The sequence below is a fragment of the Jaculus jaculus genome, chromosome 1, assembly GCF_020740685.1.
Source record: "Jaculus jaculus isolate mJacJac1 chromosome 1, mJacJac1.mat.Y.cur, whole genome shotgun sequence".
Classification (NCBI taxonomy): domain Eukaryota; kingdom Metazoa; phylum Chordata; class Mammalia; order Rodentia; family Dipodidae; genus Jaculus; species Jaculus jaculus.
Window position 1 is genome coordinate 177863350 of NC_059102.1, and position 25891 is coordinate 177889240.

The 25891-nt window shown below is 41.3% G+C and overlaps 1 protein-coding gene across 1 annotated transcript in view; it reads left to right on the forward strand.

Annotated features, from left to right (window-relative positions):
• The window catches only part of Fnbp4 (formin binding protein 4), a 59030-nt gene that overhangs the window by 16366 nt on the left and 16773 nt on the right, over positions 1 to 25891 (forward strand). Inside the window, exons 7-12 of the mRNA XM_004657250.2 lie at positions 3000 to 3341; positions 7497 to 7707; positions 11685 to 11812; positions 14527 to 14631; positions 24504 to 24637; positions 25609 to 25796. Coding sequence (XP_004657307.2) covers positions 3000 to 3341; positions 7497 to 7707; positions 11685 to 11812; positions 14527 to 14631; positions 24504 to 24637; positions 25609 to 25796 — 1108 coding nt within the window. The remainder of the gene's footprint in view (positions 1 to 2999; positions 3342 to 7496; positions 7708 to 11684; positions 11813 to 14526; positions 14632 to 24503; positions 24638 to 25608; positions 25797 to 25891) is intronic.

The following is a 25891-nucleotide window of genomic DNA, read 5'->3' on the forward strand; positions in this document are numbered from 1 at the left end:
TGTTTACAGCAAGGGGCTGCAGCCTTCTGTGGGATGGAGGCTGAAGCACTGAGCTAGGCTAGGGTGCAAGCTTATAAGGAGGATCCTAAGAAAACAGTGGACCAGGTATAGGTCCAAGGGAAGTAAATAAGGAACTTGTAGATATTTATGTCGTTGCTTAGAATAGGCTTTTTCAGCAAGAATGTTTCTGTTCCTTCAAGGTCTTCTGAGTTAAGGGAAATTTATCAATCAGGGGAGTTGTCAGGCTTGCCTAGGACTGACTGCCCTAGATGTCCCTAGTCTTAGGGATAGTTAATAACTCTTTTAGTTCCCTTTGGTTTTCAGGGAGAGTCATTAACCCTTCAGGTACATGTTTCCAGTGGCTGGAGGCCATGATGTACCCGTATATTCTCTCACTCTCTTTGAAATAAATAAATAAAAATTTAAAAAATATTTTTTAAGAAAGTCTGAACTATGTCAGATTGAGTAACCTTTATCCAAAACAAGGGCCAGGGCTGGAGACATGGCTTAGCGGTTAAGCGCTTGCCTGTGAAGCCTAAGGACCCTGGTTCAAGGCTCAGTTCCCCAGGTCCCACATTAGCCAGATGCACAAGGGGGCGCACACATCTGGAGTTCGTTTGCAGAGGCTGGAAGCCCTGGCGCGCCCATTCTCTCTCTCTCCCTCTATCTGTCTTTCTCTCTGTGTCTGTCACTCAAATAAATAAATAAATAAATAAAATAATAATAAAAAAAAGGGGCCAGGCATGTTGGCACACACCTTTAATCCCAGTGCTCAGGAAGCAGAGAGAGGAGGATAACTGTGAGTTTGAAGCCTGCCTAGTATTACAGAGTGAATTAAAGGTCAGCCTGGGCTCTAGTGAGACCCTACCTTGGTAAAACCCCCTAAAAAAAAAAAACATGGGGACATCAAATTTGAAGAGAGGGAGGGGATATGATGGAGAGCAAAGTTGTGAAGGGAAAAGTGGGGGAGGAGAGAAATACCATGTTTTATTGTCTGTAAGTGTAGTTGTCAAAAATTCAAAAAAATGCATGGAATGTTAGTGGTTAAGACACTTTTCAACAAAGTTTGAGGACCCAGGTTTTATGTCCTAATACCTGTGTAAGCCAGATGGACAAGGTGACATGTGTGCCTGTAGTTCATTTGCAGTGGCTAGATGCCCTGGCATCTGCTATCTACCTCATCCCTCTTTCAAGTAAATTTTAAAAAAGAAGCTGGCATGGTGGCACATGCCTTTAATCCCAGCACTTAGGAGGCAGAGTGAGGTAGAAGGATCACTGAGTTCAGGGCCACCCTGAGACTACATAGTGAATTCCAGGTCAGCCTGGGCTAGAATGCGACCCTATCTCTAACACACCCCTCTCCCCTTCCCCCCCCAAAAAAAAACCACACAAAATGGGGACCAGAAGTGTCTCATATTTTGGAGTAATTGCATAAATAGTTATCCTGAAGATGCAATTCAAGTCTAAAACACAGAACTCAATTATAGGTCATGTACACTTTATGCACTTTAGACTGAAGGTGTTTTTTTAGGCATGTGCAGCGTATGGTGTGCATGCATGCATGGGCATTCATGAGCATAGGTGCACAGTTTTGAAGTGGAGGCCAGAAGTGAGCATATGGTGTCTTCAGTTAGTTATCCTCTATTTTATCTATTGTGGCAAGGCCTCTCATTTGAAATGATTCAGCTAGTCTGGCTATTTAGCTTGCCCTGGGGAACTTCTGTTCCTGCCTCTCAAGTGCTGGGATTTTAGGCTGGCTGCTGTGCTCACTTGGCATTTATGTAGGGGCTGGGGTCTGAACTTTGTTCCTCACGATTGAATGGCAGACATTTTATCCATATCTCCCTAGCCCCCTGAATGTAATAGTTTTGTTTTTAGGCATGTGTGTTTGTCTGATGAGAGTTTCGTGTACTGAGTATATGCATGTGCAGATAGGTGTATGCTGTATGCACATGAGCAGAAGCTAGAGAAGAATGTTTGGTGTCCTCCTTTCACTCATCTGCCTGTTTTCTTTCTTTCTTTCTTTCTTTCTTTCTTTTTTTCTTTCTTTCTTTCTTTCTTTCTTTCTTTCTTTCTTTCTTTCTTTCTTTCTTTCTTTGAGAGCGACAGACACAGAGAGAAAGACAGGTAGAGGGAGAGAGAGAGAGAATGGGCACGCCAGGGTTTCCAGCCTCTGCAAACGAACTCCAGACGCGTGTGCCCCCTTGTGCATCTGGCTAACGTGGGACCTGGGGAACCAAGCCTTGAACCAGGGTCCTTAGGCTTCACAGGCAAGCGCTTAACCGCTAAGCCATCTCTCCAGCCCCTGCCTGTTTTCTTGAGACAGAGTCTCTCACTCATCCCAAAGGTGCTGTTTTCACCCCTGCCCTAAGAAGCCCTAGTGGTTTTCCTGTCTGGACTCCTCATAGGACTGGGGTTATAGAAGTGCATGGCCACAACCAGCTACTTACATGAGTGCTGGGCAGTTGAGTTAGGCAGAGTCAGATCCTCATTGGGAGCACACCTGTGATATTTTTCTCTCTTATAGAGGAGTGAAGTGACAATTTAACCAATCACGCATTGACATAAAGTGTTGCTCTCAAGGTTCCCTCTTTGTCCTGACTACAGCTTCCTTTTCTTTTTGGTTTCTCAGGGTAGAGTCTCCCTGTAGTCCAGGCTGGCCTGGAATTCACTATATAGTCTCAGGGTGGCCGTGAACTCACAGCCATCCTCCTACCTCTGCCTCCTGAGTGCTGAGATTGAAGGCATACTCCACCATGCCCAGCTCCAGCTTCTTTTTCTTTTGAATTGATGGTGGAGTCCCACCCAGAACTAGATTTTTGTTCCAACACTACCTTCTAAGATAACATTTTCTTTATGTACAGCTAATGGCACAAACATTTACAAATAATGCTGGGTACAGACTGGCTTTATGAATATGCAGTGACTGTAAAATACAGTTAATATAAATGTAGACCTAGAGATTTGGGAATTTAGACTAAAGCATTTTCTCCTTACAGGAAGTAAATGAAGGAATTCAGGCTCTGTCAAACAGCGAGGAAGAGAGGAAAGGGGTGGCAGCGTCACTACTTGCTCCTTTACTGCCAGAGGGAATAAAAGAGGAAGAAGAGAGGTGGAGAAGAAAAGTAATTTGTAAAGAAGCAGAGCCAGCATCAGAGGTGAAAGAAACAAATACAGCAGCAGAAGAAGTTGTGACAACAGTACAGCCACAGGAAATGACACTGGACAGTATTGAAGACCCCTCTCAGGAGGACCTGTGCAGTGTGGTACAATCAGGAGAAAGTGAAGAGGAGGAAGAACAAGATACTCTTGAACTGGAGCTGGTTTTAGAAAGGAAAAAAGTAAGTCTTTGAAGGTTATATATTACTTCATTTCTGTTACAAGGTGCTTACAAAAGCATCTTTGGGAAGGGATTTTTGGATTCACAGTTTGAGAGTATAGTCCAGTGCGATGGGGAAGCTGCAGCACTGAGAGAACCTAGCTGAGGTGACTAGAGCATAAGGCAGTTGGTCACACTGGCTATAGTCAGGAAGCAGACAGATGAATCCTTGTACTCAGCTGGCTTCCTCTTTTTTTTTTCCCACTCTTTCTGTTCTGGAACCCCCAACTCAAAGGTCTTCTCTACATTAAACCTTTTTTCCCTCAATTTTTATTAACATTTTCCATGATTATAAAAAAAATTCATGTTAATATCCCCCCACACTTTCCCCTTTGAAATTCCATTCTCTATCATATCCCCTCCCCATGTCAATCAGTCTCCCTTTTATTTTGATGTCATGATCTTTTCCTCCTCTTATGATGGTCTTGTGTAGGTAGTATCAGGCACTGTGAGATCGTGGCTATCCAGGCCATTTTGTGTCTGGAGGAGCATGTTGTACTACCCTTACATTTTTTTAAAAATTTATTTGCAAGGAGAGAGAGAGTGGGCACGCCAGGGCTGCTAGCCACTGCAAATGAACTGCAGGTGCATACACAACTTTGTGCATCTGGCATTACATAGGTACTAGGGAATTGAACTGGGGATTCAGATAAACTACTGAGCCATTTCCCCAGCCCCATTAAACTAAACCTTTCTTGAAACATCCTCATAGACATGTTCAGAGGTACATCTCCTAGGCTGTTCTAAATCCTGTCTAAGTTGGTAGTGAAGAATAACTACCACAGGTTTTATTGAGTTGGTATTTTTTAAAAATATATTTATTTTATTTTATTTATTTGAGAGAGAATGTGTGCTCCAGGACCTCTAGCCACTGCAAATGTACTCTATAGACACATGTGCCACCCTTTGCATCTGGCTTATGTGGGTCATGAGGAATTGAACCTGGGTCCTTAGGCTTCAGAGGCATGCACCTTAACCACTAAGCCATCTCTGTAGTTGGTGTCATCATTGTTTGTTTGTTTTTTAAATTATTTATTTATTTGAGAGTGACAGAGAGAGAAAGAGGGAGACAGAGAGAGAGAGAATGGGCGCGTCAGGGCCTTCAGCCACTGCAAAGAACTCCAGACACGTGCGCCCCCTTGTGCATCTGGCTAACGTGAGTCCTGGGGAATCGAGCCTCAAACCAGGGTGCTTGGGCTTCACAGGCAACCGCTTAACCACTAAGTCATCTCTCCAGCCTGTTTGGTTTTTGTAGGTACTGTCAGACACTGTGAGGTCATAGATATCCAGGCCTTTTTGTATCTGGAATACAGCATTGTAAGTAGTCTTGCCCTTTCTTTGGCTCTTAGATTCTTTCTGCCACCTTTTCCATAATGGACCCTGAGCCTTGGAGGGAGTGATAGAGCTGTCTCATTTAATGCTGAACATGTCTTCGCACTGTTGACTTTTTGAGTTACCAACCACAGCAGTCGCCACCATCTGAAAAGAGAAGCTTCTCTAACCAAAAACGAGAGTAGCATTAATATATGAACATGTACATAAATATTTTAAAAAGTGCTTATTGAGCAGTTTGATCATTGTAATATTTGCATTTAGCCAGACAACAGCAGTTGTTAATCAATCCCCTGGAGCTCATGACCTCCCCAGCCATAGGCTTTGACTAGGTTTTCAGTGCCAGACATGTATTTCCTCCTGTGGAGCAGGCCTTCAGTCCAATCAGCAGTTTGTCTTCCCTCATAACAGAAATACCATTATCTGTGCCTTTCTTTTATAAAGGTGGGCTATGGGAAACTTTTGCCATTGAGAAGTTGGTTTTTGCCTGTTTTTTAACTTTTTTTTTTCTTTGAGCTAGAGTCTCACTCTGGTCCAGGCTAACCTGGAATTAACTATGTAGTCTCAGGGTGGCCTCAAACTCAAGGTGATCTTTCTACCTCTGCCTCTCGAGTGCTGGGATTAAAGGCATGCGCCACCACACCCACCTTAATTTTTTTTTCAATTTTTTTTTTAGTAACAACTTCCTTGATTATAAAAAAATGTCCCATGGTAATGCCCTCCCTCCCCCACTTTCCTCTTTGAAACTGCATTCTCCATCATATTTCCTTCCCCTCAATCACTCTCTTATATTTTGATGTCATGATCTTTTCCTCCTACTATGATGGTCTTGTGTAGATAGTGTCAGGCACTATGTGGTCATGGATATCCAGGCCATTTTGTGTCTGGAGGGAGCACATTGTTGTAAGGAGTCCTACCCTTCCTTTGGTTTACATTCTTTCTGCCACCTCTTCCACAATAGAGCCTGATCCTTGGAAAGTATGATAGTTATTGCAGTACTGAGTACTCTGTCACTTCTTTCCAGCACCATGATGCCTTCTGAGTCATCCCAAGGTCACTGCCATCTGAAAAGAGAAGATTCTCTACCAAAAGTGAGAGAGCATTAATATAAGTGTATGAACATTAAGAGAAGTGTTTACTCGGCAGTTTGATAAGCATAGTATAATCATTTAGCCAGACAGCAGTAGATGTTATACCCCCTAGGGCTCATGACTACCCCTGTTTTTAAGTTTTCAGTATCAGGGATGTATTCCCTCCCATGAAGCAGGTCTCCAGTCCAATTGGAGGGCAGTTGGTTTCCACCATGACAGATGTGCCACTATTGCACCCATTGGCTCATTTGGCCTAGCTGGCCAAATTTAAGGCTTGCAGTGTCCACTGTTGAGTATCTTCACTGGTGTTTTCTCTCCCATTGACCTGCATGTAGAATGGCTTCCTCCAGCTTGTCTATATGGAGGAGGTTATCAGCTCAGTTTCAGCAGGATTTCTCAGTGGCCTTGAAGCCCAAGTATGTGGAGTCTTCAGCACTAGGGACTTACCATCTATTCCTGGTGGGAAACCAAGGGCCTTGACAATGGCCTGTAACATTTTGGAGGCATCAGGGACCTCCCTGGTCAAGAACTCACTGGACAGGATCCCATCCCTGGCACTGAAAATTTTCTAATAACAATCTACGGCTCCTGAGTGTTTAATTTTTTTTTAATTAATTTATTTGCAAGGAGAGCGGGAGAGAATTGGCATGCTGCCATGGCCTCTCACTGCTGCAGATGAACTCCAGGTACATGTACCACCTTATGCATCTGGCTTTACATGGGTACTGGGGAGTCGAACACTGGTCCCTAGAGTTTCCAGGCAAGTGCCTTAACTGCTGAGCCATCTCCCCAGCCCCTTTCTGGTTTTTCTAGGTAGAGTCTCAGTCTCTAGTCCAGGCTGACCTGGAATGCAGTATGTAGTCTCTGGATGGCCTCAAACTCACAATCCTCCTACCTCTGCCTCCCAAGTGCTGAAATTAAAGACATGTGCCACCATGCCTGGCTCTGTTTTCTAACTTCTTTTCCTTTGGTACAATTCCTTCTGTTATTGTCTAAAGTACAGTATGGGACTGGAGAGATGGGTCAGTGGTTGAGGTACTTGTCTGCAAATCCTAATTACCTGGGTTTTATTCCCCAGTACCCATATAAAGCCACATGCATGAGTGGTGCATGCATCTGGAGTTTGTTTGCAGTGGCTGGAGACCTGGTGTGCCCATTCTCTGTCTCTCTTAATATCTCTCTCTTCTGGTAAATTAAAAAAAAAAAAAATTGTAGGGGGTTTTCAAGGTAGGGTGTCATCTAGCTCTGGCTGACCTGGAATTCACTATGTATTCTCAGGCTGGCCTTGAACTCACAGCATTCCTCCTATCTCCGCCTCCCATGTGGTGAGATTAAAGGCATGCTCCACCACACCTGGTCTAAGAATATTTTTTTACAGTACGGATTGAAGCAAATTCTTAACAGGTGTCAATAATAGTAGTATCTCTTGAAGCTTTTCCCACTTGAAAATTTAAATCTGTAAAAAAGGACTTGCTAATTGAGCTTTTTCTCTAGGGTTTGTATTGGAAGGTTTGTGGGCCTGTAGCACATACTCCCTCCAAGTTTGTAGCTGTAGTTGTGGGTGAGTATTCAAGGAGCAGTAGAATTATCGAGCAGGGAGTATAGTCATGGTTGTCATTCTTGCTACTCATAGTGTAACTATTGATAAGAAGTTAACGACACACTAACTAACTTCATTGGCACATTCTTTATAGGCAGAGTTGCGAGCTTTGGAAGAAGGAGATGGTAGTGTGTCAGGGTCTAGTCCCCGTTCTGATACCAGCCAGCCAGCATCTCAGGATGGAATGCGTAAACTTATGTCTAAAAAAGGAAAATGGAAGATGTTTGTTCGAGCTACCAGTCCAGAATCCACCAGCCGAAGTTCTAGTAAAACTGGACGAGAGACTCCAGAAAATGGAGAAACTGGTAATTTGCTTTGTATGAAACTTTATTTGCTTAAATGCAGTGCTGGGAATTGAATCTAGACAACTCCATGTGCTAGACAGCGTTTTCCTCTTTAGAAATAGGTGGAGAACAGCACCTTTATACTTCAGGGGGAATGCTGTGAGAGAAGATTGCTTCCTGTTCTCTCTTTCCTATTGTACCTATAGTGAGATGTAAAAAGATTCTGGGGTCCTGTATTCTTTATGGAGAATGAATTACCTCAACAACAGAACATAAAATTGACCCACCTTTCTTTAATATTATTTTTTTTATTTATTTGAGAGAGAGAATGGGCACACCAGGGCCTCAGCCACTGTAGACGAGCTGCAGACGCATATACCGCCTTGTACATCTGGCTTACATGGGTCCTGAGGAATCAAACGTTGGTCCTTTGGCTGTGCAGGGAAACGCCTTAACGGCTAAGCCATCTCTCCAGCCCCCACCTCTCTTTTTTTTTTTTTAACTGCGTGACATAAAAATTTACTTAGTGTCTTAAAATATCATTGTTTTGGTCTGGTGAGACTGCTTTGTGGTTGAATGCACTTGCTTGCAAAGCCTACCAGCCCGGTTCAGTTTTGCAGTAGTTATAAAAGCCAAGTGCCCAAAGTGGCTTATGTATCTGTAGCTCATTTGCAGCACCAAGAGTCTCTGATACATCCATTCTCTCGCCTGCCTAAATAAATGAATACAAATTATATTTAAATATTTCTCTTTATTAGAGTGCACATAAGCACTCCTCCTGTCACTGCAAAAAAAAAAAAAAAGATGCATGTGCTACTGTGCATCTGGCAGTGCATGGGCACTGGGAAATCAAACCTGGTCTGTCAGCCTTTGAAGGCAAGTACCTTTAACAACCAAGCTATCTCCCCAGCCCACAAATACAGATAGTTTAAAATCGTTTTTAACTGGTTAGTGCTAAAGGCCTATTTATTTAAATTATTTTTATTTTTTTATTTGAGAGCGACAGAGAGAAAAAGGCAGAGAGAGAGAGAGAATGGGTGCACCAGGGCCTCCAGCCACTGCAGACGAACTCCAGATGCGTGAGCCCCCTTGTGCATCTGGCTAATGTGGGTCCTGGGGAATTGAGTTTTGAACCAGGGTCCTTAGTCTTCACAGGCAAGCACTTAACCACTAAGCCATCTCTCTAGCCCTAGGTCTATTTATTCAATTTTCCCTTTATCAAATGGATACTTAAATTGTGTCTACATTTTACACTTAATACAAATGTGGCATTGTTTTTATTTAAAAAAAAACTTCGATTTATTTGAGCCACGTGTGGTAGTTCACACCTTTAATCTCAGTACTCGGGAGGCAAAGGTAGGATTGCCATAAGTTCGAGGCCACCCTGAGACTACATAGTGAATTCTAGGTCAGCCTGGGCTAGAGCAAGACCCTAAACTGAAAGAAGAAGAAGAAGAAGAAAACACTTATTTATTTGAGAGAGAACGAGAATGAGTATGGATGGGCTTTACTTGAATACTGGGGAATGGAACTCTGGCTGGCAGGCTGAAAGCAAGAGCCTTTTGCTCAGCTATATCAATAAGCCATGTATTTTTAAAGAGATGGGGTCTCACTTTAGCCCAGGCTGACCTGGAACTCACCCCATAATCCCAAACTGGCCTTGAACTCACAGTGATCCTCCTGCCTATCACTCCTGAGTGCTGGGATTAAAGGTGTGCACCACCAGATCTGGCTAACCCTTGATTTTATTTTCTTTTAACCAAAAATGTGTGTACCATTTATTTGTATCCTTTGGATAAATTGTGTAATTTTACAATGAAATTCTAATCAGCAAGTGAAGGAAATGAATGAAACATGTTTATAACATTGTACTTTACTTTTTACAAAGGTTGAGAGAGTAAGTGCTCCAGGGCCTCTTGCCAGTGCAGATAAATACCACTTTGTGCATCTGACATTATGTGGGTCCTAGGGAATCGAACCCAGGACAGCATGATTTGCAAATAAGCATCTTTAGGCCCTGAACCATCTCCCCAGTCCCTGGATTAATTTGAGAAGCAATAATATTGGGTGGGGAAGCTATACACATACTGGTATCCTTTGTATCAGAAAATAGACAAGAGTGGGCTGGAGAGATGGCTTAGCAGTTAAGCACTTGCCTGTGAAGCCTAAAGACCCCAGCTCAAGGCTTGATTATCCAGGACCCATGTTAGCCAAATGCACAAGAGGCACACATATCTGGAGTTCATTTGCAGTGGCTGGAGGTCCTGGCACACTCATCCTCCCTCCCTCTCTCTCTCCCTCCCTCCCTCCCTCTCTCTCCTTGCCTTTTTCTCTGCAACTTTCAAATAAATAAAAATAAACAAAAATTAAAAACATGAGTTTAAAAAAAAAAGAAAGAAAATAGACAAGAGTATATGCTTAACCATCTGATGAAATTAAAAGAAGATACAGCATCAGCCTAGCGATGACAGGCACGTGGAGGAGCAAGATGTTAGGAGTAGTGTGTTACACTGGGCTGTAGGTCCTTCATTGTTTTTTGTTTTTGTTTTTGTTTTTTCGAGACAGAGTCTCACTCTAGTTCAGGCTGACCTGGAAATCACTATGTAGTCTCAGGGTGGGCCTCGAACTCACAGTGATCCTACCTCTGCATCCAGTGAGCTGGCATTGGGTATGCACCACCACACCCAGTTGTTGTTGTTTTCCTGAAGCGAGGTCTCACGTTAGTCCAGACTGACCTGAAACTCACTCTGTAGCCTGGTAGGATTAAAGCCACCACTCTCAGGTCTGGGCATATGTGTATTTTTACTTAACAGTTCTTGTTTAATTGCCCTACCAAACATTCCTGTTATGCTAGTTATAGTAGTGCATAAAATTGTTCTTATGCATGCTATTACAATTATCTCATATAGGATGTGTTATAAATAAATAGGTAAAATTAATAGATTTTGTTTCTGACAATTTGAAAATTCTGAAAAAACGTAAGTAGGGGCTAGGGATAAAGCCTGACATGCACAATGCCCTGGCTTTAGCCTAGCAGCACATAAAACCTGATGTAGCAGCATATACATTTAATTGAGATCAAAAGTTAGAGGTGATTTTCAAGTACGTTGTGAATTTGCCAACCTAGAGTACATGACACCCTCTCTCTTTTTAAGGTTTTTTTGTTTGTTTGTTTGGTTTTTTTTTTTGAGGTAGGTAGGGTTTCACTCTAGATCAGGCTGACCTAGAATTCACTATGTAGTCACAGGTTGGCCTCAAACACATGGCCATCCTCCTACCTCTGCCTCCTGAGTGCTGGGATTAAAGGCGTGTACCACCACACCCTGCTTTCTCTCTCTTTTTAAATATTATATTCATTTATCTGAGAGAGAGACAAGCAGAGAGAAGGAGAGAGAAGAATGATTGTCTATAGGTCTTAGCTAGTTCAGGAAGGAAATTGAATGGATTTTGGTAGTAGTGGCAGTAGTAGTGTTTTTATTTATTAGAGAATAGGCACACCACAGTATCTCGCCTCTGCAGATGAACTCTAGACACATGCACCATGTTATGTATCTGCCTCTTCAAACCTGAGCCAGTAGACTTTGCAAGCAAGTACCTTTAACTGCTGAGCCATCTCCCCAGCCCAGTAATGTTTTGAGACAGAGATTGCGATGTAGCCAAGGCTGGCCTAAAACTCAGGATCCTCCTGGTATCCGCCTCCTAAGTGCAGGGATTGCAGGCACAGGCCACCACCACACCTGGCAATTGAATGGTTTTATGTTAAGACTGCTCTGAGTTAAAACCTTTCATATTGCTCATGAATTCTAGGTTTGATACTTAGCTTTTATAAGTAATTGTTGGCATTCTAGAAAAAAAGATGAGAAAAGGTGATAGGAGAAATGGAAAGCAGAAGATACAAGATAACAAGTAGAACAATGTGAATTTATACACATTTTAAGAAAAGATACATTTTGGGAGTACTGGCTCTTTGGTTTAGTTTCATGTGCTTTCTTCTGCAGCAATTGGTGCTGAAAATTCAGAAAAAATAGATGAAAGTTCAGACAAAGAAACAGAAGAAGTAGAAGAATCTTCGGAGAAGATAAAAGTACAAACGGCACCTAAAGTAGAAGAAGAACAAGACCTGAAAGTATGTGTGCTCGTGTAACTTGACAGAGGTTTGATTTGAAACCGTCCTGTGCAGTCCATTATAGGCTGAAACTCAGGGTCTTCCTGCCTCAGCCTCCCAAGCATAGGACTACAGGGGTTGCTATGTCCAATGAAAACCCAGCTTAGCCAGACAAGGTGGCACACACCTTCAATCCCAGCACTCAGGAGGCTGAGGTAAGAAGATCTTTGTGAGTTCAGCCTGAGAGAGTACGTAGTGAATTCCAGGATGGCCTGGGCTAGAGCGAGATCCTACCTTGAAAAACAAAACAAAACATTTTGCTGGGCACCATGGTAAATGCCTTTAATCCCAGCATTCGGGAGGCAGAGGTAGGATTGCCTTGAGTTTGAGGCCACTCTTAGACTACATAGTGAATTCCAGGTCAGCCTGGGCCAGAGCAAAACTCTAACTTGAAAAATAAAATAATATAATCGAGCCAGGTGTGGTGGCGCATTACTTTAATCCCAGCACTTGAGAGGCAGAGGTAGGAGAATCTCTGAGAGTTCAAGGTCCCCCTGAGACTTCAGAGTGAATTCCAGGTCAGCCTGGGCTAAAGTGAAACCCTACCTTGAAAAACCAAAAGTAAAACAAAAAAAAATTTAACATCTTTTTGTGTTTTTTTGTTTGTTTGTTTAATGCTGAGAAATGATTTGAAAATCCTGAATGCTGATTACTTATGTTGAAGTTACCCTTTGCTTAAAAAAAATAAATAAACTTTGCAATATAGGCTTCTCTGGTTAGCACATACTAAGGAGATTAAAAGTCAGATTTAGGGCTGGAGAGATGGCTTAGCGGTTAAGTGCTTGCCTGTGAAACCTAAAGACCCTGGTTTGAGGCTCAATTCCCCAGGACCCACGTTAGCCAGATGCACAAGGGGGTGCACACGTCTGGAGTTCGTTTGCAGTGGCTGTAGGCTCTGGCGCACCCATTCTCTCTCTCCTCTCTCCTCCCTCCCTTCCCCTCTCTCTCCCTCCCCCCCCCCCCCGCCTTTTTCTTCCTCTGTCAGTCGCTCTCAAGTAGAAAAAAAAAAAAAAAAACATATTTAGAGCCAGGAATGGCAGCACATACCTTTAATCCCAGCACTTGGGAGACAGAAATAGGATTGCCATGAGTTCCAGGTCTGCCTGGCCTAGGTAGAGACCCTACCTCAAAAAAACAAATTAAAAAGTCATTTTAATTTCTCCATTAAATACCTGTTAAAAGTAAAAATGATCTGCTTCCACTTTCTTTACTAACCTAATCTTGTGAGGAAAATTGGATCACCTAAGTACTGTCACCCTGTGGTACCCATGGGGAATTTGTATCCAGGACCCCATATAAATATACCAACATCTGCAGCTGTTCAGATTTCTACCTATATACTTTATCACTTCTAAGCATTTTTAATTTTTTGAGGTAGGGTCTCACTGTAGCCCATGCTTACCTGGAACTTATTTTGAAACCCATGCTGAGATTAAAGGGGTTTACCATCACATCTAGCCTTATACTAATTATAATACCCAAAAGATGTAATTCTACTGCATTATTTTAAGTTGAAAATTTTGGTTTTTTGAAGTAAAGTCTCACTCGAGTTCAGGCTGACCTGGAATTCACTATGTGGTCTCTGGGTGTCTTCAAACTCATGGTGATCATGGTGATCCTCCTACTTCTGCTTCCAGAGTGCTGGGATTAAAGGTGTGCACCACCACACCTAACTCAGAAATTTTTTTTAGCCAGGAGTCCATTGAATCTGGATATTAAGGACTGTTGATTGTTTGTGTTATCTAGGATAAAACCCAGCATACTCATAGTTTTGACTTAGATCCATTCATTAATACAAGGGTACAGTGGGTAGAAAGTGCTGAGAGAATTAATTTTATTTAAGGCTTCAGCTTGTGGCTAATATAAACAATTAATAATGAATAAATGAAAATTTGAACAGTATTGCACATTACATCATTCCTGAACTTTTTCAAGCTTTTTTGAGGTATAATTGACAAATATATAAGTGAACTAAATTTACCATGTATAATGTGATGATTTTCATTTTATGCATATAGTGATATGATTAATACCAACTTGTCTTATAAACCCATCCTTCACCTCAAAGATATCTTTTTTGTTTTGTGCTTTTGTTTTTCATGGTAGGATCTTTCCGTAGTCTCAGGCTGGCCTGGAATTCACTATGTAATCTCAGGCTGGCCTTGATCTCACAGTGATGATCCTCCTACCTCTGCCTTTCGAGTGTTGCAAATAAAGGCATGTGCCACCACACCCAGCCAAAGATATATTTTCAGTGGGAGGTTAAAACAATTTCAAATTTCACATACACAGTATGGTACGATAGTATGATTAACTGTATTCACCATTAATGTACATTAGATCCCCAAAATTTATAGGTAGAAGTGTACACTCTGACTAGCATTGCCCTATTGTTCCAGTATCTAGCAACCACCACTCTAATTCTGCTCTTTTCTGTTTTCAGCTGTTGAATTTCACATTATTAGGTTGAACTATGATGGTATAAGCATGATTCTTATAGATGTGTCATCTTTATTTTATTTTAATTTTATTATAAGTTGCAATTTTACTTATAATTAGTTATAGTTGTATGAGAGTGTTTTGTAGGCAGACTTCTGTTTCTAGTGTCTGCAACATAATGCAGGATGTATTGCTATGGTTCTATTTTTATTTACTTTATTTTTTCTATATTACAGTTTCAGATTGGAGAGCTGGCAAATACCCTGACAAGTAAATTTGAATTTCTAGGCATTAATAGACAATCCATCTCCAACTTTCACATGCTGCTCTTACAGACTGAGGTAATTCCAGTTGTTTTTGGTATAAATACTGGATTTCTATGTTACGACTCTGTTTTATTTACTTTTAAATCCTTAATGTCAAATTTAACCTTTATTAGTGAAATCAAAATAGAATTATGCGGGCTGGAAAGATGTCTTAGTGGTTAAGGCACTTGAATCCTGAGGACCCATGTTCTATTCTCCAGAATCCAAGTAAGCCAGACACCCAAAGGTGGTGTAACCACAAGGTCGCACATATGCATTAGGTGGCTCAAGTGTCTGGAGTTGATTGCAGTGAGGCCCCAGTATGCCAACTCTCTCACTCTCTTTTACTACTGTTAGGGCAGAGACCAATCTGGCTTCTTCAAGGTGAGTGGGATTGTTGGGTGTGGTAGCAGTTGGGAAACTTCTCCAGTGGGACTGAGGGACCAGAAAGTGTATTGGTGGAATGAAAGAAGACAGTCCTGGAAGAAAATGTTGAGAATAAAGGCAAGGAGTTAAGAAGTGGGCACACAGCAAACTGCACACCTTTACGGTTTCCATTTTTGCGTTTTGAATAGCATTGGAGGGAACCCAAGTAGGTGGAGTTAAATTGTTTCAGAATCATGTAAGTGTGGGCTGACTGTAAACAAGCAGAGATAAAGTTAAAAGAGCAATTGAGAGCTGAAGAGATTGCTTAGTGGTTAAGGCCTTTGCCTGCAAAGCCCAAGTACCCAGGTTTGACTCCCCAGAACCCATGTAAAGTCATGTGCACAAAATAGTGCATATGCACAAGTAGCGCTGCACACAAGGTGGCAAATGTGTCTGGAGTTCATTTGCTGTGGCTAAGGCCCTGGCACAACAGCTCTCTCTCTCTCTCTCTCTCTCTCTCTCTCTCTCTCTCTCTCTGCCTCTCTGATGCTCTGTCTCTTTCTCTCTTGCTCGCTCTCTCAGAAATTTAAAAAAAAAAAAAAAAACAATTGCTTACACAGGGTCCAAAAATTGATACCTATAAGGGTTGTGATAGGTATAATCCTTTTCACGATGAAAAACCTGAGATCCGCTCCTAGTACTGTTTCACCAAATGGCACAGTACTGTCTCACAGTCTGAATCTGTTCTTTCTATGTCTTACAGAGCAGATAATATGTCGCTTGAACCACAGCTAAGGGAGATTCCCTTGGCTGTGTTACTTAAATCCTTTTCAGTTTCTGTGTGCCATATGACATTTAAGCAGGTATGTCTTATACTTTAAATACCTAATAGCAATAAGTACAGGCAGAATATGTTACCAGTCCTGAAGACAAGATTTATATCTATAAATCTAAACCAATTAATGTGACCTAGAAACTATCAGAAAAAGACAGCATAAAGTCTTGGTACCTGTATTTGAAAATATCTTTGATTAGTCTGGATACCTCTGTAGGTACCAGTTGCCCACAGAAGGCTGGACTCAGAACAGAACCTCAGAGCTTGAAATCATTTTTCTCAGGTGAAGACCATTGAGCATGAGGCTAAACCGTGAAGCAGAGAATAAACAATGAACTTGAGATGCCAGAAATGAGACAGTTACTTAAATAATCTTAATTAAAACGATCTGATTATATATAATGGAGCAGAACCTGTTTATTTCAGAACTAAAACAGGTCAGCTCTAAAACAACCCTTGGCAAACCTGTTTTGAAAGAGAAAAGACTGTTAGATAATGTTCTTATCTTAGTTTTGAATCGTAATTAATCTCATGTACATTAGAAAGTTTGATTACACCAGGCATGGTAGTAAATGACTTTAATCCCACCACTCAGGATTCAGAGATAGGATTGTTGAGAGTTTGAGGCCACCCTGAGACTACATAGTGGATTCCAGGTCAGCCTGGGCTAGAGCAAGGCCCTACCTCAAAAACAAACAAACAAAATTAAAAAAAAAAAAAATGTGTTCAGCATGGTGGCACACACCTTTAATCCCAGCACTTGTGAGGCAGAGGTAGGAGAATTGCCATGAGTTTGAGGCCACCCTGACACTACATAGAGAATTCCAGGTCAGACTGGCCTAGAGTGAAACCCTATCTTGAAAAACCAAAAAGAAAGAAAATTTGGTTAATATAAAGCAACTTTATGTTTTATCTATGAGTTAAAGTTGATAAAGCTTAGGCAATCTATCTCAACATATTTTACCCATCAGGAGGATAAAAGTTACAATGACTGGCTGAAATTAAATGATTTGAACTTAAATGAAGGGCTGGAGAGGTGGCTTAACAATTAACATGCTTGCCTGCAAAACCAAAGGACCCAGGTTTGATTCCCCAGGATCCATGTAAGCCAAATTTATAAGGTGGAGCATGCATCTGGAGTTCGTTTGCAGTGGCTGAGGGCCCTGGCCCACCCATTCTCTATCTCTCTCTCTCTCTTTTTTTTATAATTTATTTATTTGAGAGCAACAGACACATAGAGAAAGACAGATAGAGGGAGAGAGAGAGAATGGGCGCGCCAGGGCTTCCAGCCTCTGCAAACGAACTCCAGACGCGTGCGCCCCCTTGTGCATCTGGCTAATGTGGGACCTGGGGAACTGAGCCTCGAACAGAGGTCCTTAGGCTTCACAGGCAAGCGCTTAACCACTAAGCCATCTCTCCAGCCCCCATTCTCTATCTCTTAATCTGCCTTTCTCTCAAATAGATTTAAAAATATAGATGATGACCTAATGATGACCATTTGATAGAGTTAGCAATAAACAAAACAGGAGCAAATTTTTTAAAGTTTTATTGACAGCTTCATGATTTTAAGCAATGTCCCTTGGTAATTCTCTCCCTCCCCCCCACTTTCCCCTTTGAAACTCCACTCTCCATTATATCCCCTCCCCCTCTCAATCAGTCTCTTTTATTTTGATGTCATGATCTTTTCCTACTATTATGATGGTCTTGAGTGGGTAGTGTCAGGCACTGTGAAGTCATGGATATCCAGGCTATTTTTTGTCTGGAGGAGCATGTTATAAGGAGTCGGACCCTTCCTTTGGCCTGTACATTCTTTCCGCCACCTCTAGTGCAATGGACCCTGAGCCTTGGAAGGTGTGATAGATGTATTTCACTCAGGAGGCAGAGATAGGATTGTTGTGAGTTTGAGGCCACCCTGAGACTACATAGTGGATTCCAGGTCAGCCTGGGCTAGAGCAAGGCCCTACCTCAAAAACAAACAAACAAAATTAAAAAAAAAATGTGTTGAGCGTGGTGGCACACACCTTTAATCCCAGCACTTGGGAGGCAGAGCTAGGTGAATTGCCATGAGTTTGAGGCCACCACTGGCAAGTATCTCTTACCTCTGAGCCATCTATTTGACTTTCATTTATCATACTGAACATAAAAATTCATCCTTTTTGCGGGGGTTGGGTTTTGAGGTAGGGTCTCACTTTAACCCAGGGTGGTCTTGAACTCAGCAGTCCTCCTCCTTCTGCCTTCTTAGTGCTGGGACTAAAGGTGTGTGCAACCATGCTTGACTCTTTTTTGACTTAGATGCAAATCAGGAAATATGTAGCATTCACAGTTATTAGCAAGTGCCTCTAACCATTAAATCACCCATTTAGCTTCCAGGTGGAAAATAATTAAACTAATCAAGAAATGTTCTCTGACAGAGGTGACCTGAGGGAATCAGAAGAGAGGAACTATAAAGAGAACCAAAGTTAGATGCTATTTGTCACTTTCTTTTCCTTGTCAGAGACAATTGACCATTTTGTCTTTGGTCAAGGTCTTCAGGAGACACAGCTTAAATAAACTTCCTTGGCGTCTGAGCTGAAGGGGGCACCAAATCTTTTCCCACAGTCTAGTTTGCCATGAATTTAACATGTAACAGTTGCCAGTTATAAGCAAGAACAAGAGGAAATGACAGAGCAGAGTGTTAAGCATCCCGGCATTTCTTGTCTTATTTTGAAATTGTCTATTTGTTTTTAACCTAGGAAGTTTAAAATGAAAAAATTTACCCAATTATAATACACAAGGTGACAGTCTTACGTATGTCTAAGGTGAGACTTCTTCAGAGAATGTGATTATATCTGTGTTTATGACATTGTGACACACAGGACAGGATATTACTTGTGTCTGACTTAAGCGGAATTTAGATTGTCTGTGTTCCTGAATGAAATTTTTTGAGCATCTTTAAGAGCATGTAAGCATATGAGAACCCTAAACTTAGGCATGGTATTCATCTTTGTTTAGCCTAATTACTGGTCTTTTATAGTTCTCTTATAATCCTTCTATAATACATACACATATCCTCCCCCTCCAAAAAAAAAGTCTAGCTCACTCTGTCTCCCTTTTTTTTTCAAGAGTTTATTTTCATTTATTTATTTATTTATTAGAAACAGAGAGAGGGGGAGAGAGAGAGAGAATGGGCACACCAGGGCTTCTAACCACTGCAAATGAACTCCAGATGCATGTGCCACCATGTGCATCTGGCTTACATGGGGTGTGGAGAATCGAACCTGGGTCCTCAGGTTTCACAGGCATGCACCTTAACCGCTAAGCCATCTCTCCAGCCCCTAAGTCTCCCTTTTTTAAAATCTCTCAGAAATTGAAAATTTGTGGGGTTTCAGGGTGGCCTCAAACTCAAAGTATTCCTTCTACCTCTTCCTCTCAAGTGTTGGGATTAAAGGTCTGCACCACCACGCCCAGCTAAGATTTGTATTCTTATTAAAGCTTTAGTAACATTGGACCAGAGAGAGAATAGACAAGAACCACAATCATGTATTTGGGTCATTTTGTTTTAAGATTTGGAGGACATAGGGTGGACCTTATTATGCTCTGAGCCAGGAGATCCTTGGTTCCATGTCAACTGAGGTGGCATAGAGCAAAAAACAGCTTATGCATAAAGCACTTTTTGTCTTATAGGAACTTTAAAATATTTGTCTGATCTTAGTCAAATGCTCAGCTTCCTCCCCCCCCCCCCCTTGAGGTTAGGGTCTCACTCTAGCCCAAGCTGACCTGGAATTCACTGTGTAGTCTCAGGATGGCCTTGAACTAACAATGATCTTCCTACCTCTGCTTTCCATTAGTACAGGAATTAAAGGTATGCACCCCCATACCTGGCACATGCTCGGCTTTTACATCTTAGCCTGAAGCAGTATTGACATAAAACACAAAAGCCCAAATAAGGAAACACATAAATCTTTAAAAAAAAAAAAATTGTATGTCAGGATAACCTTTTGGAATAGGATGTAAACACTCACCAGCTAAAATCTATTGGACTGTTGATTAAGAAAGCCATATTTCAATTTACCTCAGGAAATAAAGAAGCCAAAAGGTGCCTATAAGTAATATCTTACGAGCCGGGTGTGATGGCACATGCCTTTAATCCCAGCACTCAGGAGGCAGAGGTAGGAGGATTGCCATGAGTTTGAGGCCACCCTGAGACTCCATAGTGAATTTCAGGTCAGCCTGGGCTACAAGTGAGACCCTCTACCTTGAAAACAACAACAACAAGAAAAATCTTTAAAGCAAGAAACAAAAGAGAAAATATCAGACGCAGACAAGTGTCTCTAACCATTAAGCTAATTGGAAAGTATCAATAGTATGCACTCAGTTTTACCAAGTGATTTAAAAAGCCACATTGGTCTGTTGTTTGTACTTTGAGTGTTTTTGTTTGTTTTGTTTTGTTTTTTGAAAGAAAGAATATGGCATGCTAGGGCCTCAGCCACTGCAATCAGATTCCATACACTTGTGCCACCTAGTGGTCATGTGCAACCTTGGACTTGCCTCACCTTTGCATCTGGCTTACATGGGATCTGGAGAGTCAAACGGGACTTTAAGCTTCCCAGGCAAGTACCTTAATTGCTAAGCCATCTCTCCAGCACCCAAATGTTTGTTTGTTTGTTTCTAAGGAAATAGCAAAAACAATCCAAAAATTCATTTGGAATCACAAAAACAACTCAAATATCTATGGGCTGGAGAGATGGCTTAGCGGTTAAGCGCTTGCCTGTGAAGCCTAAGGACCCCGGTTCAAGGCTCGGTTCCCCAGGTCCCACGTTAGCCAGATGCACAAGGGGGCGCACGCGTCTGGAGTTCGTTTGCAGAGGCAGGAAGCCCTGGCGTGCCCATTCTCTCTCTCTCCCTCTATCTGTCTTTCTCTCTGTGTCTGTCGCTCTCAAATAAATAAATAAATAATTTAAAAAAAGAAACCTCAAATATCTAAAATAATACTGAGCAACAAAAATAAGGCTGGTGGTATCACCATACCTGATTTTAACCTATACTACAGAGCCATAGTAACAAAAACAGCATGGTACTGGCACAAAAGCAGACATGTAGATCAATGGAACAGAATAGAGGACCCAGATGTAAGTCCAGGTAGCTATAGCCACCTGATATTCAATAAAAATGCCAAAAATACTCACTGGAGAAAAGACAGCCTCTTCAGCAAATGGTTTTGGGAAAACTGGATATGTATCTGCAGAAGGATGAAAATAGATCCTTCTATCTCTCCATGCATAAGAATTAAGTCCAAATGGATTAAAGACCTCAACATCAGACCAGAAACTCTGACACTGCTAGAGGAAAAAGTAGGGGAAACCCTTCAACCTAATGGTCTTGGCAAAGACTTTCTGAATACAACCCAATTGCTCAAGCAATAAAACCACAGATTAATCACTGGAACCTCATGAAATTACAAGATTTTGCACTGCAAAGGACACAGTGAATAAAGCAAAGAGGCAACCTACAGAATGGGAAAAAATCTTCGCCAGCTATATATCTGATAGAGAATTAATATCTAGGATATCCAAAGAACTCAAAAAGTTAACTAATAAGGAATCAAACAAGCCAATTAAAAAATGGGCTATGGAATTAAGTAGAGCATTCTCAAAGGAAGAAATACAAACGGCATATAAGCATCTAAAAAAATGTTCTACGTCACTAGTCATCAGGGAAATGCAGATTAAAACTACATTGAGATTCCATCTCACTCCTGTCAGATTGGCAACCATCATGAAAACAAATGATCATAAATGTTGGCGGGGATGTGGAAAAAGAGGAACCCTTCTACACTGTTGGTGGGAATGTAATCTGGTCCAGCCATTGTGGAGGTTCCTAAAACAGCTAAAGATTGATCTACCATATGACCCTGCTATAGCACTCCTAGGCATATATCCTAAGGACTCATCTCATCCATGTTTATTGCTGCTCAATTTATAATAGCTGGGAAATGGGAGCCAGCCTAGATGTCCCTCCACTGATGAGTGGTTAATGAAGATGTGTCACATTTATACAATGGGGTTCTACTCAGTGGCAAAGAAAAATGAAGTTATGAAATTTTCAGAAAAATGGATGGATCTGGAAAGGATTATACTAAGTGAGGTAACCCAGGCCCAGAAAGCCAAGCGCCACATGTTCTCCCTCGTATGTGGATCCTAGCTACAGATGACTGGGCTTCTGCGTGAGAAGGAAAAAACTCAGTAGCAGAGGCCAGTAAGTTAAAAAGGAGATATAAAGGGAAGAGAAAGGAAGGAAGGAGGGTACTTAATAGATAGGTTGGTATTGTATATATGTAAGTACAATGATTGAGATGGGGAGGGTATATGATGGAGAATGGAATTTCAATGGGGAAAGGGGGGAGGGTACTACCATGTGATATTTTTTATAATCATGGAAAATGTTAATAAAAATTGAGAAAAAAAATAAAAAGAACATTTATTTGCTTTAAAATGCATTAATTTCCAGAAGCTTGTTAATAAAACATTACAGTTTTCATTCTTTGTAATAAAGTATTGAAAATCAGTTGTGGTAGAGTAGCAAACATTGCAGTTATTTTTAAATGCAATGAGCTTGTGATGTCATTATAAATAGGAAACCCATGTACAACAATAAATTAAAAATGAAAAAGACATGACTGTTTTCACTCTGCCATCTGGCTATCTTCTTCCAATGCTTTAGATTACAGTGTGCTCATTCAACAGAAAATTATCTTTCAAATTGTATGATGTATTTTTGCTGATATATCCCTACAGCTAAAAAAATATATATATATAGTACCTTATCACATAAATATTGTTATGGCACAAAATTTAAGTTGTTCCATACTGGTTCACATAGTGGCATAAAAAGAAATAGGCGCAAAATTCCTGTAAACTATAAAAATAAAATTCAAAGCATATGTTATAGAATATAATTACAAATATGAACATATTAAAATGCAGAACATGTAGTGGAAAGGTGTTTGGAGCACGTCAGTAAAATGAAGAAGTTACCTTAAAAAACTCACATGGCAAAGCATTATTGTCACCTCAGTTCTTTCACCATGTTTTTGGATTCAGGGGCAGGGTCACCTCCCCCACCCAGCGAGAAGGTGCAGGTTGCAAGGTAAACCAACAACTTGGCTTGAGCTGCTTGTAATGAAAGAAGAGGTGAAAAAGGAAAAAGAAGGACTAGCTGTAGGCTTTGTGTGTGTGTGTGTGTGTGGGGGGGGGGGGTCTCACTCTACTTCAGGCTTACCTAGAATTCACTCTAGTCTCAGGGTGGCCTCGAACTCGTGTCAATCCTACAACCTCTGCTGGAATTAAAGGCATGCACTACCACTCCCAGCTTTTGTTTGTTTCATTTTGTTTTTTAATTAAGTGGCCAGGGCCATGCCTATAGGCAAAGGGGTTGGGTAGACTCCTCCAGTGCCTACAGATGAACTCCAGATTGCATGCATAGTCTTATCTTCTTATGAGTACTGGAGAATTGAACCCTATTAAAGATAAATAAATAACCACGCTGGACATTTAATCCCAGCATTCAAGAAGCAATGGTAGTGTACTCATCTGTCCTGTAGGTGCGGCAGGTGTCGCGTGTGTGCCAGTGAAGTGGAGAGCATGCCCACCCATTCAGTCTCTCCGCAGTAGAGGGAAAGGATCACACTGCTGGCTTGTGGTAGTAGATGAGAGGGTCTGTCAGCACGCATGGAAAGCCCCCGTTTTCGTAGATTTATAAATTTACTAATCCAAATGCCATCGTTGGAAGTATTTAATATGCAATAGGTAGTGCCTTAACTAATTAATCCCCATATGACGGTTTCTGACCTATTTAATAAGAATGCAGAAGCTCTTCAAGCACTAAACTAGAGCTGACGTTTTACTTCATTTATTTCCTCTGTCAAAAAAAAAAATCTGCTTTTATAGTGGAGTTATAGTCTGTTACCTAATGACACATTTGGGCCTATTAACCTCCAAAGCTTCCAGGTGGTTTATATTGTGAGGTACAAAAAAATGCTGCAGGTCTAGAAATGTGTATACTTCGCAAGTATTTGAACGATGTAAGCATTATTTATAGTGGAAGACTATTACACTTACCTTCTTAAGTAAATGATTACTAACTTATGTACATTTTTGTAGGTACAAACTCAAAAGTATATAAACATTGTATAATGTGACAGTTGTATAATTTATGTAATCTGATGCATGAATCAGAATTTTATATGTGATTATTGATTTGTTATAGTTGATTAAAGTGTTTGAACTTAAAAAAAAAAAAAAAAAGAAGCAATGGTAGGAGGACCACTGTGAGTTCAAGGCCAGCCTAGAACCACAGAATGAGTTTCAGGTCAGCCTGACCTAGAAGGAGACCACCAACCCTACCTCCAAAAAAAGGTGGACTCCAGTCTTACTTTTCAGAACTTTACAGTATAAGTAAGATTGTTTTGTGAACATAAGATCAGGTTTCTAGCCAGGCATGATGTCCTACTCCCTTAATTTCAGCACTAAGGCAACAGATCTAGGAGGATTTCTCTGAGTTCGAGGCCAGCCTGAGACTACATAGTGAATTCCTGGTCAGCCTGGGCAAGAGTGAGGTTCTATCCAGATTGACAAAACAAGTCAGGTTTCTTTGTCTCTTGTTCTCCTCTCCTTTGAGAGTATAGTCATGGAGCATAGGTAATAGAGTAAATCTCCTCTCTTGATTCCAGACTCGAATTGCAGACTGGCGGGAAGGGGCTCTTAATGGAAACTACCTTAAACGCAAACTTCAGGATGCAGCAGAACAACTCAAACAGTATGAAATAAACGCCACTCCTAAAGGCTGGTCCTGCCACTGGGACAGGTACGCACTCTTCTCCCCTTTTCACCTTTCACCTTTGACATCTCAGACATGATTTGTGATCACCACCACCTGACGACATGACAGCCTGGCTGGAGACTTTGAGAGCAGCTGCGGTTAGCGGTGCTGGCCGGGCAAAGCACCACAAGTACAGTTTGGCCAGCCACATTGGAGAAACAAAGCATTGTTAAAAGTGTTCCATGTAACGGATTTTTTCCCAAGATTGGACAAAGCCAGTTTTTACTCCAGAGTGTTGCACGGAGTAGGGCGGGCTTGGGGGTTAAGCGCATGCGAGAGCTCTGTGCGCTTTACAGGACCTCTGGAAGCAACTACTCCTGATTAACCTCGGTGAAGTTCAGGAAAACTTCGTGGCTGAACATGTGAATGAAGAACAAGATTTCTATCTTCTGCCAGCAGGTCAGATGAAAACATTTCTTTTTATATTTGGCTTTTCTTGATTTTTTTTTCGTTATTTGAAATCTTTGCTCTTTTATTTTTCAGCTCCCAGATCCTCTCCCTCTCTTTAGCTTTCACTGTGTTTGATACCAAGAATATGAAATGTGAATTCCAACGTCCAAGAGGGGAAGAGTCACCTTTCACAAACTTCGTTGTTCTCTTCTTTGGAAGAGAAATTAGTGTTCTAGGAGATTGAGTCCCTTCATTAATGAAACTTGGAACCCTGTTATGCATTGGCAAAAAAAAAAAAAAAAAAATAGGAGAGATGTTTTCTAAGTCATCTGTTTGAGGGGGTCTAGGGCTGTATTCACAGAGTTGCTGGCAGTGCAAATAGCTTTGAATTACCCTGGGCTCTCCATCCTCGAATGTCAAAGCTCTTTGTTGCCTTTGTGAATAGCAGTCCATAAGAAGAGGTTCATCCCTGTGAGAGCAGACTGCTGTCCTGGGACTGGACCAAATGGAAGTGTCTTTGTAAGAGAATGGATTTTAAAACATGTGTTTTCTTTCTTGTAATTTAGGGATCATAGACGATATTTCTATGTAAACGAACAGTCGGGCGAATCTCAGTGGGAATTCCCAGATGGTGAGGAGGATGAAGAAGAAAGCCAAGCACAAGAAAGTAGAGACGAGACGCTTCCTAAGCTGACTGGGAAAGAAAAAACTGGCACTGATGCAAATTCTACAGAATCCTCTGAGAATTCCACAGGTAGTTTGGTTTACTCTATGCTAATTGGAAAGCAGCTTTAAAGAAAAACGTTTTTTATTATAGGTCAGAATTTATGACATAAGCTAGCTAGTTAA